The sequence below is a fragment of the Dicentrarchus labrax genome, unplaced genomic scaffold (genome assembly GCF_905237075.1).
Source record: "Dicentrarchus labrax unplaced genomic scaffold, dlabrax2021, whole genome shotgun sequence".
Taxonomy (NCBI): Eukaryota; Metazoa; Chordata; class Actinopteri; family Moronidae; genus Dicentrarchus; species Dicentrarchus labrax.
In genome coordinates, this window is record NW_026136706.1 from 1,048,805 (window position 1) to 1,062,430 (window position 13,626).

The 13,626-nt window shown below is 39.7% G+C and overlaps 4 protein-coding genes and 1 long non-coding RNA gene across 9 annotated transcripts in view; 1 reads left to right on the forward strand and 4 right to left on the reverse strand.

The window, feature by feature from the left end:
- Window positions 1-2,165, reverse strand: LOC127365077 (olfactory receptor 4B1-like). Its single transcript, XM_051402809.1, has one exon. The coding sequence runs from the start codon at window positions 2,003-2,005 to the stop codon at window positions 1,085-1,087; it is 921 nt and encodes a 306-aa protein (XP_051258769.1). The 5' UTR covers window positions 2,006-2,165; the 3' UTR covers window positions 1-1,084.
- LOC127365057 (olfactory receptor 6N2-like) overlaps window positions 1-13,626 on the reverse strand; it is a 259,826-nt gene that overhangs the window by 57,257 nt on the left and 188,943 nt on the right. The gene's annotated exons all lie outside the window — the stretch shown is intronic.
- LOC127365067 (olfactory receptor 13C2-like) overlaps window positions 1-13,626 on the reverse strand; it is a 28,879-nt gene continuing 15,253 nt past the window's right edge. The window contains exon 2 of one of the 3 annotated variants that reach the window (XR_007885087.1): window positions 1-182. Coding sequence is in view for 1 of the 3 variants with exons in the window: in XM_051402798.1 (XP_051258758.1) it covers window positions 13,343-13,378 (36 nt within the window). In the remaining 2 variants the exon portion in view is untranslated. Of the gene's footprint in view, window positions 183-12,243; window positions 13,379-13,626 lie in introns of those variants that run through there. The other 2 variants (XR_007885088.1, XM_051402798.1) reach the window with 2 other exon arrangements.
- Window positions 1-13,626, reverse strand: part of LOC127365069 (olfactory receptor 13C2-like) — a 20,115-nt gene continuing 6,489 nt past the window's right edge. Inside the window, exon 2 of one of the 2 annotated variants that reach the window (XM_051402801.1) lies at window positions 1-1,026. The gene's annotated coding sequence lies outside the window, so the exon portion shown is untranslated. Of the gene's footprint in view, window positions 1,027-12,243; window positions 13,285-13,626 lie in introns of those variants that run through there. The other variant, XM_051402800.1, reaches the window with a different exon arrangement.
- LOC127365093 (uncharacterized) overlaps window positions 13,158-13,626 on the forward strand; it is a 12,448-nt gene continuing 11,979 nt past the window's right edge. Inside the window, exon 1 of the long non-coding RNA XR_007885113.1 lies at window positions 13,158-13,254. This is a non-coding gene — a long non-coding RNA (uncharacterized LOC127365093). The remainder of the gene's footprint in view (window positions 13,255-13,626) is intronic.

Below are 13,626 nucleotides of genomic sequence, written 5' to 3' on the forward strand. Positions count from 1 at the left end.
TTTAAGGTTTATTTAGATTTTATTTTTCTCATAAATGTAAAGAATGTTTTGTTGCAAACATACATGCCATTTCAGCTTTATCAAAAGGCCACTTCTAACTTGAAAATCAAGGCAGATGCCAGCGCACCAACCACCGCGCACACACACACACACACACACGCACACACACGCACACACACACACTTGCTTTCCCTGTTTGTTCCAGCACACCAAATCTAAAGTCACAGCTTGACGTGACAAATAATGATTTTCTCCTGAGTCAGCTTGTGCAGCCGTGGAAGACCAAAAACAGAGAGCAGCAAATATCATTGTTAAAAAAATTAAATGAATAATAAGCATTATTAGAATACAGTACTGTACTGTACACACTGTCAGTGTTGTCTTTACACGTTAGTCATGGGCTTTAATAGTTTATATAGCTGAAATCCAACATTTAATTTTAGCAAGACATTCAGAGCCAATGATCAATGTCAATACTTGTAACCAGTGTCTAATTTTGATAACTAAATTCATGGCAGCAAATAAAATTATGAATAATTACACCAAATTAATTAGCCTTTATATTGTTCAAGCTCAGCACACTTTTTGCTGTTTCCATTACAAACAGAGCAACAAGAGTCTCTTTACTGTTGAGGGACCAGTGTGTAGGATGTAGGGTTATCTAGCAATGAAGTTACAACAGATTACAACTAACTCAGTACCACTTCTGTCGGAGAAACTACAGTGGCTCGCAAAAAAGGTGAAAGGCCCTGTCCAGAGCCAGTGTTTGGTTTATCCTTTACGAGCTACTGTAGTCACATTGCGGTTCAACATGGCCTTCCCTGTGTAGATAAAAACAGCTCTGTCTAAGGCAAGGAAAATTTGTATTTTCAGTTAATTATACACTAATGAAAACATACCTATAAATATTATATATTCATATTATATTCTATTTCTGACAATAGTTCCTCCTAAATGTTATACACTGGACCTGTGGAGAGTCTGTAATGGAAAAAAGTGCGTGCATTAAATACTCCAAGAATTCACCTGTCTGCATGATTATTTCAGAAGAAATGACTGTACCTTATAAATCACTGTTTTTACATCAAATGATTTTGGCTGGACGGAACAACCTTTTGAGGTGTTTAGAAATTTCTTTCATTTTGAGGCCATATATAAGTGGGTTAGGATGATACAAAACTATTTGTAACATCATTATTAATCGTGCCGTTTTTGGAAGATTTGATTCCACCCGAGCTATAGCGATATCATATGCACTCAAACAGGAGAAACTGATTAAAACTAACAAATGGGGTAAACAGGTCTCTGCTGCTTTTTTCCTGACTTCTCTACAACTTCGATAGCATATTATAAGTATCCTTGTGTATGTAAAAATGATGAAGAGCATGGGGAAAATTGTAAGATTTAATAAAGCAACCACACCCTGTATAGTAATTACTCTTGATTGTACACACTGGAGTCTATAAATTGCATTGTTACAAAATATTGCTTTTAAAGTAAAGTTACACAGTTTAGTTTCAGCACTCAGTATTGCTGGGATTGCAATATGACAAGCAGGCACAAGCCAAGATAAAACCAGGAAAATACTCACTGTGGTTTTTGTCATGATAGTTGGATATTGCAGAGGTTTACATATAGACACATACCTGTCATAGGACATGGCTGCCAACAGTAAGAACTCTGAACTGCCAATGGAGTAAAACATGAAAAATTGACAGAGACAGGCTGGATATGATATGATCTGTTTTTCAGATAAAACATCTATCAGAAGCTTTGGGTAAATAGAAGTGCTGTAAAAAACACAGTTCACTAGCAAAGCTGCAATGAAAATGTACATAGGCTCGTGGAGGTTTTTGTGGATATAGATAAGGTACACAACTGTAGAATTACTGCAAATTATTAAAATGTATACTGTGAACAAAACCAAAAAATAAAGATATCTGTATTTGTGCACTTCTACAAGCCCACTAAGAGTTATATATGTCACATTTAACGTGTAATCCATTAATGTTGTCTAAAATAAATGTAAAATAATAAAACAGATTACACAAACAGATTATTTGAATAATAATTCAAAAATAATTTTAAAAAGTATTATTGTAATGATTACCCCAACAACACTGACAACTCATTCAAAGCTACCTGACCTTGAAAATTCAGAAAATGAACTGTTTGAGTCTGTGGAAAGTTTTTATTGGATTGCTTCACCCTCCAAGGATCTCATTAAACTTTTCACCAAAATAGATTCTAATCCGTAAAGAACCTCATCGACTCTGGAGGCCTGAAGTCACAGCAATGTTTACACAATCTTTCCAACTATAATCATAATAATAAAATAATAATAATAATAATAATAATACATTTAATTTATAGAGCACTCTTCAAGAAACTCTGCTAGGTACAATGCCTATAAAAAGTATTCACCCCCTTGGATGTTTCATGCTTTTGTTTCTTTTATACATGAAATCATGGTCAATATAATTTGGCTTTTTTAACAAGAATTTGAAAAAAAAAATACCTCTTTAATAGCAAAGGGAAGACAGATTTTTACAAACTAATGTCAATTAATTAAAAAAATATAAAGGTAAAGAAGATGATTGCATAAATATTCACCCCCTTCAGGTCAGTATTTAGTAGATGCACCTTTGGCTGCAATTACAGCACTGAGTCTGTGTGGATACGTTTCAATCAGGCTGGCACATCTGGACACTGCTATTTTTCTCCATTCTTCCTTGCAAAACAGCTCAAGCTCTGTCAGGTTGCTCGGATCGGGCGTGAACAGCTCTTTTCAAGTCCAGCCACAAATTCTCGATTGGATTGAGATCTGGGCTTTGACTTGGCCACCCCAGAACATTCACCTTGTTGTCTTTGAACCATTTCTGTGTAGCTTTTGCTGTATGCTTGGGGTCGTTGTCTTGCTGGAAAATAAATCTTCCCCCCAAGTTGTAGTTCTCTTGCAGACTGAGTCAGATTATCCTCCAGGATTTGGCGATAATTTTCTGCATTCATGTTCCCCTCTACCTTTACAAGCCTTCCAGGGCCCCAGAGCATGATGCTGCTGCTGCTGCCACCACCATGCTTCACGGTGGAGATGGTGTGTTTGTGGTGATGTGCAGTGTTTGGTGTTCGCCATACACAGCATCTAGTCTGATGGCCAAAATGCAAATTTTTTGTCTCATCAGACCAAAGAACCTTCTTCCAATTGACCTTGGAGTCTAGCACATGCCTTTGGGCGAATTCCAGGCGAGATTTCATATGAGCTTTTTTCAACAGTGGCTTTCTCTTTGCCACTCTCCTATACAGCTTCGACTGGTGAAGAACCCAGGCAACAGTTGTATGTACAGTCTCTCCCATTTGAGCCACTAAAGTAACGCATTTATCTCATTCATAGACTCAATTGGCTTCTGTCAGAGTGTAAATAAACCAACTCATTGTTTTAATCTCACTCTTGACCTTGTTCTATCATATGGCATTGATATTGAACATTTAATAGTCTTCCCACATAATCCTTTCCTATCTGACCATTATTTAATAACTTTTAAATTCATACAGTGGTGCCCCCTGGTGTCACTGAGTGTTTGGTGTTTGTTTGAGCCAGGTCAGATTGTGGTGTTGACTGGGGGTTAATTGGTGCCAACTGGGAACACCTGGTCCCGGTGCTCCCGGGCTATATAATCAAGGCCCTGTTGCCCATTTTAGCTCTCTGCTGCTACTGGTTGGTATTGTTTGAGTTGTCCTAACTTGTTCTTATATTTATCTTATATTGTTTTGTACACTTTACTACATAAACACACATTCTCCCTCATGCACACCTTACACTACTGACTAACCTAGTATACACACTCTATATTTAAAGTATTTAGATGTTCAGTTCTTAATTTGACTTTTTGTTCAATAACTTACTTTTTGTTTTTCTTTAAAGTGGTGTATCTCTCATATTTGTCATGCCTTAAGAGCCAGGGTGTGACAAATTGAGGGCTCGTCTTTTAGTCTTTTTGGTTAGATTATTTGGTTAAATAAATTTGGCGCACAGATTTAATGACATGCTGAGTAAATAATTAGATCCAGCTGCCTGCTGGTTTTTAATTTGGTGTTTTGTTTAGGCAAGTTAGGGGGAAATACTCTAAGGGTTAACTTTCACCTCACACTTGTTTGGTTGGTTAACACAGTGCATTCTGGTAAGTACCTGTAAACTACTATGGCTTCCGTGTTAGAGTTTGTGAATGCACCTACAGAGTTGTTTGTAAAAAGCTGTAATAAGGAGCAGTTAATACAGATCACTGACCACTATGGCTTTAGTGTTGATGTTAAGAAAAATAAGGGGGAGATTATAGCCATGGTTTTGTCTTCATTGTATGAAAAAGGTGTTTTGGTTAAAGGAGAGTTGGGTCCAGATTTTGTAGGACCAGCACCAGTGCCAATTGTTGTGCCTGCGGCTGGGTTGACATTCGAGCAGCAGAAAGAGTTGTTGATTTTGCAGTATAGGCAAGAGAGAGTACGGTTACAAGTTGACATGGAGAAGCAACTTGAGTTGGAGAAAATTCTGCAACACACTGAGAAAATGAAATTGGAACTAGAACAGTCCAAATTAACGATGATCATGGAGGGTAAACTTTCTCTAGCTGAGTCGGGTATGGGGGACCAGTCTTCCTCTGCATATTCGTCTTGTGGTATTGATGTTGGGGCTAATTTGCGTTTGGTGCCGAAGTTTAACGAGCGTGACCCTGATACTTTCTTCATTTTATTTAAACGGGTAGCAGATGCTAAAAAATGGCCAGATTCTGATAGGGTACTGATGCTTCAGTGCGTTCTTACGGGGAGGGCTCAAGAGGCATATTCTGCGTTATGTGAGTTTGGACTATGCTACAGTAAAATCAACTGTGTTAAATGTGCATGAGTTGGTTCCTGAGGCATATCGCCAAAAATTTAAGTTGGGTCAAGGGGGATAAGCAAACTAAAGTAGAGTTTGTCCTTGATTTACTGTCTCATTTTAACCATTGGTGTTCTTCTACAGGAGTGGATTCGTTTGACAGACTTTGAGTTGATTGTCTTCGAACAATTTAAAAACGCAATCCCTCAACGCATTGCAACATATGTTAATGAGCAGAAGCCCCCCACTGCGCTTAGAGCGGCTGAGTTGGCAGACGAATTTGTGTTGACACATAAAGGTAGTTTTGCAGATGGGCGCTCTGGAGTTGAATGGAAAAGTGGAGATAATGGTGGCAATTCTCGCACTGGTAACCAGTTTCCCGAAGTCTGTTCCATCGCATGCTAGTACATCCTCCTACACAGGAGCCGATGGTGCCAGGGCTTGTAATTACTGCCATGTTGTGGGTCATTGGAAAGTACAGTGTCCGCTGTTGAAGTCGCGTGTTTGAATTTGGAGAACTGAAGTTGAGTTGGGAGAGCTGAGTTTGAATTGAGAGTTTGGAAACATTTGGAACAGTTTGGAACCTTTTAGAACAGTTTGGGAGTATTGGAGACCGTTTGGGAAAATTTTGAACAGTTTGAGACTTTTTGGAAAAAATTGTAAAAGTTTGAGACAGTTTGGAACAGTTCAAGATTTTTTTTTGAACCGTCTGTTTTGAATGAAGTCACCAAGGCTGATTCCTATCCTTTACCTCGAATGGAGGATTGTATTGACCAGGTTGGTTCAGCCACATTTGTTAGTAAATTTGATTTGTTAAAAGGATACTGGCAAGTTCCTTTGACAGCGCATACTCGTGAAATTTCTGCATTTGTAACACCTTTCGGACTGTACGAATATACAGTCATGTGTTTTGGCCTGCGTAATGCGCCCGCAACATTTCAACGCCTTATGAATATGGTGGTATCCGGTCTTAAGGGGTGTTCTGTTTATCTTGATGTTATTTTCAGTAATACATGGGATGATCACATTCAACGTATTGGTGCTCTGTTTGGTTGCCTGGCGCGCACTTGACAATAAATCTTGCGAAGTGTGAGTTTGCTAAAGTGATAGTGACGTACCTCGGTCGGGTGGTTGGCCAGGGACAGGTTCGTCCAATAGAGGCTAAAGTTGACGCTGTCATGCAGTACCCCGTGCCCGCTACCAAGAAGGAGTTGATGCGATTCTTGGGTCTTGTAGGTTGCTATCGAGCGTTCTGTAAAAATTTCTCAACTGTTGTTGCACCTTTGACAAATTTGTTAAAGGGCAAGGCTCACACATGTCTGCTGGTGACGTGCAATTCCTGGTGACGTGCTACGGTAAGCGTACTGACTCATTTCCGGTTCACTTCCTGCTCTGTGTACACTGTTTGGTGCTGTAGCTCTGTCAGTGAACGCTAAATCTAAATTTGTTTTACTCGTTACAGCGGTTATTTACCCGCTTAACATTTAAACGTAATTATGACAAGACAATGTCGGGCTCCGTAGTTTTCTCTGGACCCCTGCCCAATGTGACCAGTGATGACATGTATAGCCGCATGTCGTCATTCCACCGCTGGCTGTCGAGGTGGTGTCCAGCAAACGATGTGGGCTTCATTGATAACTGGAAGCCTTTTTGGGGAAAACCTGGTCTGATTAGGAGAGACGGCATCCATCCCACTTTGGATGGAGCGGCTCTCTTATCTAGAAATATGGCAAAGTTTATTTCTGAAACCTGACAGTCCAGAGTTGGGACCAGGAAGCAGAGCTGCTGTCTTACACACTTCTCTGCTCTTTCTTTAGAACAGTCACCCACCCAAAACTCCATAGAGACTGTGTCTGTCCCCCGACCACCTAAATTATTTAAAGAAATAAAAACAAGAGGAGTTCAACATAAAAATCTAATTAAAATTAAAACCAACTCCTCAGTAGCACAAAATAAGAGAATGAAATGTGGGCTGTTAAATATCAGGTCTCTGTCCTCTAAAGCTGTTTTAGTGAATGAATTAATATCAGATTATGATATTGATTTACTTTGTCTTACTGAGACCTGGTTGTCCCACGAGGAGTATGTTAGCCTAAATGAATCCACCCCCCCAGTCATATTAATACTCACATTCCTCGAGGCACAGGCCGAGGAGGTGGAGTGGCAGCCATATATGATTCGAGCGTTTTAATGGACCCTAAACTAAATTATAATTCATTTGAAAGCCTTGTTCTTAGTCTTTCTTACCCAAACTGGAAAACACTGCAGCCAGTTCTATTTGTTATAGTGTACCGCGCTCCTGGACTGTACTCTGATTTTATATCTGAATTCTCAGAGTTTCTATCAAGTTTAGTCCTTAAATCAGATAAAGTAATTATTGTAGGTGATTTTAATATTCATGTGGATGTTAACAATGACAGCCTTAGTAATGCATTTATATCATTAATAGACTCAATTGGCTTCTGTCAGAGTGTAAATAAACCAACTCATTGTTTTAATCACACTCTTGACCTTGTTTTATCATATGGCATTGATATTGAACATTTAATAGTCTTCCCACATAATCCATTCCTATCTGACCATTATTTAATAACTTTTGAATTCATACTATTAGATTATAAGCCATTAGGCAAAACTTCCTACAGCAGATGTCTATCTGACAGTGCTGTAGCTAAATTTAAGGAGGAGATTCCTTCAGTGTTTAATTCAATGCCATGTCTGAATATAACAGAGTCCTATAATGACTTTAGTCCCTCTGAAATTGATAATAATGTCGATAGTGCTACAGGCTCACTACGATCAACATTAGACTCTATCGCTCCTATAAAAAGGAAATTATTAAAACATAGGAGACTTGCACCTTGGTACAACCACCAAACCCGCCAGTTAAAACAAATAGCTAGGAAATCTGAAAGGAAATGGCGCTCTTCCAAATTATCAGAATATCACTCAATTTGGCAAGATAATCTTAAAACCTATAGAAAGGCCCTCCGTAATGCCAGAGGAGCCTATTACTCAGCACTAATAGAAGAAAATAAGAATAACCCTAGGTTCCTCTTCAGCACTGTAGCCAAGCTGACAGAGAGCCACAGCTCTATTGAGCCACATATCCCCATAAACTTAAGTAGCAATGACTTCATGAGCTTCTTCTATAATAAAATTATTACTATTAGAGAAAAAATTAATCACCAACTGCCATCAACAGTTATCAGTGGCTCTCCAAGTTCAGGGACGTCTGTCAATGTAAACTTAGATATATATTTAGACTGTTTTTCTGCTTTCGATCTTCATCAGTTAACTTCAATCATTTCTTCATCGAAGCCATCAACCTGTCTATTAGACCCGATCCCAACTAGGCTGCTTAAAGAAGTTGTTCCCTTAATTGGCACTTCTTTACTGGATATGATTAATCTTTCTTTATTATCAGGATATGTACCACAGTCCTTTAAAGTAGCTGTAATTAAACCCCTTCTTAAAAAGTCCACTCTTGACCCAGGGGTTTTAGCCAACTATAGACCGATTTCTAACCTCCCCTTCCTCTCTAAGATTCTGGAGAAAGTAGTCGCCAAAGAGTTGTGTGACTTTTTACATAACAATAGTTTATTTGAGGATTTTCAGTCAGGATTTAGAGTTCATCATACCACAGAGACAGCTCTGGTTAAAGTTAATAATGACCTTCTGACTGCTTCTGACAATGGACTTGTCTCTGTACTTGTATTATGAGATCTTAGTGCTGCATTTGACACCATTGACCATGATATTCTTTTACAGAGACTTGAGCATCAAATTGGCATTAAAGGAACCGCCCTAAGCTGGTTTAAGTCATATTTATCAGATCGCTCTCAGTTTGTACATGTTAACGATGAATCCTCCATAAATACTAAAGTTAGTCATGGAGTTCCACAAGGTTCTGTACTTGGACCAATACTATTTACTTTATATATGCTCCCTTTAGGCAACATTATTAGGAATCACTCCATTAACTTTCACTGTTATGCAGATGATACGCAGTTATATCTATCAATCAAACCCAATGAAATTAATCAATTATCTAAATTACAAACATGTCTTACGGACATAAAATCCTGGATGACCTGTAATTTTCTGATGTTAAACTCGAAATTCTTGTTCTTGGCCCCAAAAACCTTAGACTCATTGTCTAAAGATATAGTCACTCTAGATGACATTACCTTGGCCTCTAGCACCACTGTCAGGAATCTTGGAGTTATCTTTGATCAGGATTTGTCATTTAACTCCCACATAAAGCAGACCTCTAGGACCGCCTTCTTTCATTTACGTAATATTAGAAAAATTAGACACATCCTATCACAGACAGATGCAGAAAAACTAATCCATGCATTTGTTACTTCAAGGCTGGATTACTGCAACTCTTTATTATCAGGTTGCCCCAATAAGTCCATTAAAACGCTCCAATTAATTCAGAACGCTGCAGCACGAGTACTGACAGGAACTAGAAAAAGAGATCACATCTCTCCTATACTAGCTTCTCTGCATTGGCTCCCTGTAAAATGTAGAATTGAATTTAAAATCCTCCTCCCCACCTATAAAGCTCTTCATGGTCAGGCCCCTTCATATCTTAAAGAGCTCATAGTACCCTATTACCCCTCTAGAACACTACGTTCTCTGAATGCTGGGCTACTTGTGGTTCCTATAGTCTCTAAAAGTAGAACAGGAGCCAGAGCCTTCAGTTACCAAGCTCCTCTCCTGTGGAACCAGCTTCCAGTTGTGGTTCTGGAGGCAGACACCCTCACCACATTCAAGAGTAGGCTTAAGACATTCCTCTTTGATAAAGCTTATAGTTAGGGCTGGATCAGGTGAGTCCTGAACCATCCCTTAGTTATGCTGCTATAGGCCTAGACTATCGGGATTTCCCATGGTGCACTGAGCTCCTCCCTTCCTCTCTCTTTCTGCACTCATTCATGTTCCATTAATGCATGTTACTAACTTCACTTCTTCCCCGGAGTTCTTGTGCTTTCTCGTCTCGCAGGTTCTCATGGATCCTGGTGGAGCCTCCTGCCATGGTCCTGCTTGACTGCCATTGCCAATACTGTTGTTGCTGTGCGTCTGTCTGTCTCTCGCTCTCTCTCTCTCTCTCCCTCTCTCTCTCTCTCACCCCAACTGGTCGAGACAGACGACCACCCACCTAGAGCCGGAGGATCTGTCCTAGGTTTCTGCCTTTTAACAGGCAGTTTTTCCTTGCCCTTGTCTCCAAGTGCTTGCTCATGGTGGTACTGTTGGGTCTCTGTAATTAATGTTTTAAAGAGTTCGGTCAAGACCTGCTCTATTTGAAAAGTGTCCTGAGATAACTTCTGTTATGAATTGGCGCTATACAAATAAAATTGAACTGAATTAAATTAAGAAAATAAAGAAGTTGATGAAAGTCTTGTTGGAGCAGGTGCCGTTTTGTTGCAGGAGAGGGAAGGGGTTGATAGACCTGTCTGTTAGTACTTTTAAGTTTAATTCGTATCAGCTTAACTATTCCACAATAGAGAAGGAAGCGCTGGCTCTCATCTGAGCCCTTCAACATTTCAAAGTTTGTCGGTTCTGGAAATGGGTCATTGGTGGTGTATACGGACCATAACCCTTTGACCTTTCTTTGTTTGCTACAGTGTCCAAATCGTAGGTTAATGCAGTGGATGCTATTTCTTCAGTCTTACATCTTAGTTGTTAGACACATTAAGGGGAGAGATAACATAGTAGCAGATGCTCTCTCTCGTGCTCCAGTGGCATAAGAGATATATATATATATATATAAATAATCAGCTGGATAGTCAAGCAGTTACTAAAGGGGCACCCAGCAAATACACCAAGCTCTCCATACCTGAAGCACTCGAAACTGCCAAACAAAGACTAACAGCACTGGCCACCCGGTTGAAGAGATACACCAAGGAGGCAGAGGCCAGTAGAATAAACAAGTTTTTCTCCACTGAACCAGCCAAGGTGTACTCTCAGTGGCAGGGAGGAAATAACAACAGGCCAGACCCACCAAGAGCTGAGGTGGAAGAATACTGGAAGGCCATATGGGAAAAAGAGGCATCACACAACCCAGATGCCCAATGGCTAGTGGGCCTAAGAGCAGACCACAGCAACCTCCCAGAACAAGAACCAGTAACCATCTCAATGGCAGACATCCAAGAAAGAGTGTCAAAGATGAAGAGCTGGACAGCACCAGGCCCCGATATGATCCATGCCTACTGGCTGAAGAAGCTAACAGCACCCCAATGAACGCCTAGCAGCACAGATGAACCACCTGATAAGGGATGGGTCCCACCCAGAGTGGCTAACCCAGGGCAGGACAGTCCTAATCCTGAAGGACCCTAAGATAGGGACCCATCCCATCCAACTACCGGCCAATAACCTGTCTCTCCACACAGTTATATCTATCAGGGCAACAGTTGTATGTACAGTCTCTCCCATCTGAGCCACTGAAGCTTTTAACTCCTTCAGAGTGGTCGTAGGTGTCTTGGTGGCCTCCCTCACCAGTCTCCCTCATGGACCCCATGACCCTGTCTCTGGTTCTGTTCCTTCCTTGGACCACTTTTGATAGATACTGACCTCTGCAGACCGGGAACACCCCATAAGAGCTGCAGGTTTGGAGATGCTCTGACAAGGGCCACATTGTGATGGATCAACTTTGAGGACAAAATGTTCACTTTCTGCCTGATATACCTGTATATGTACCTAGATGTTAGTGATAATCTCAAAAAGGTAATTCTAATATTGTTAACATAGCATACCTGACCCAGTTCAGCCCAACCCTGCATCGCTGCTAGTGGCTGTGGCAGACCCTCCCTTATATTATTATCGATTCTTATTGTTATCAGTGGTGGTGATTGTTTTATTAATAACTGCTTTGGGGATGTTGTCCACCTTATGCGTGCATGCACACACACACCACTTAAACACAACATTGAAAACAAATGTCACTTTGCACTTATTTTTTCTTATTAATTGTCCTGTCCATTTATTGTTTTGTTTTCCCTGTATTTCCCTGTGTATTTTGTCTTGCAATGGAAAAAAAAAAATTATTAAAAAAACCACAGGTGCCCACACATGTCTAGTAGCTGCCGGTGTGGGGGGTTATGGGCAGTTTTGAAACTTGCCATTCAGCTGCAGTGTGTTTTAGCCTCCAGTGTTTTACAAATTGATAGTGAGAATGGATTGAACAGACACACAGACTTGCGGCTCTTTCTTCGTCCATGATACAGACAGAGAGCAAAATAGAAAGATGTTGACAGCAATGAAACCTGGTCACTATGTTTTTACAGGGTTCCAACATCACAGACACTACAGCACACTTCTATTTTGAGTCTATACATTGTTTTCTTCAGGAAAATAATACTTTTTCAGCGTTTAAGGTTTATTTAGATTTTATTTTTCTCATAAATGTAAAGAATGTTTTGTTGCAAACATACATGCCATTTCAGCTTTATCAAAAGGCCACTTCTAACTTGAAAATCAAGGCAGATGCCAGCGCACCAACCACCGCGCACACACACACACACACACACACACACACACACACGCACACACACGCACACACACACACTTGCTTTCCCTGTTTGTTCCAGCACACCAAATCTAAAGTCACAGCTTGACGTGACAAATAATGATTTTCTCCTGAGTCAGCTTGTGCAGCCGTGGAAGACCAAAAACAGAGAGCAGCAAATATCATTGTTAAAAAAAATTAAATGAATAATAAGCATTATTAGAATACAGTACTGTACTGTACACACTGTCAGTGTTGTCTTTACACGTTAGGCATGGGCTTTAATAGTTTATATAGCTGAAATCCAACATTTAATTTTAGCAAGACATTCAGAGCCAATGATCAATGTCAATACTTGTAACCAGTGTCTAATTTTGATAACTAAATTCATGGCAGCAAATAAAATTATGAATAATTACACCAAATTAATTAGCCTTTATATTGTTCAAGCTCAGCACACTTTTTGCTGTTTCCATTACAAACAGAGCAACAAGAGTCTCTTTACTGTTGAGGGACCAGTGTGTAGGATGTAGGGTTATCTAGCAATGAAGTTACAACAGATTACAACTAACTCAGTACCACTTCTGTCGGAGAAACTACAGTGGCTCGCAAAAAAGGTGAAAGGCCCTGTCCAGAGCCAGTGTTTGGTTTATCCTTTACGAGCTACTGTAGTCACATTGCGGTTCAACATGGCCTTCCCTGTGTAGATAAAAACAGCTCTGTCTAAGGCAAGGAAAATTTGTATTTTCAGTTAATTATACACTAATGAAAACATACCTATAAATATTATATATTCATATTATATTCTATTTCTGACAATAGTTCCTCCTAAATGTTATACACTGGACCTGTGGAGAGTCTGTAATGGAAAAAAGTGCGTGCATTAAATACTCCAAGAATTCACCTGTCTGCATGATTATTTCAGAAGAAATGACTGTACCTTATAAATCACTGTTTTTACATCAAATGATTTTGGCTGGACGGAACAACCTTTTGAGGTGTTTAGAAATTTCTTTCATTTTGAGGCCATATATAAGTGGGTTAGGATGATACAAAACTATTTGTAACATCATTATTAATCGTGCCGTTTTTGGAAGATTTGATTCCACCCGAGCTATAGCGATATCATATGCACTCAAACAGGAGAAACTGATTAAAACTAACAAATGGGGTAAACAGGTCTCTGCTGCTTTTTTCCTGACTTCTCTACAACTTCGATAGCATATTATAAGTATCCTTGTGTATG

Bases quoted from the DNA above. Each gene is read 5' to 3' on its own strand.
- LOC127365077 (XM_051402809.1), bottom strand. From the start codon at position 2,005: ATGGATTACACGTTAAATGTGACATATATAACTCTTAGTGGGCTTGTA.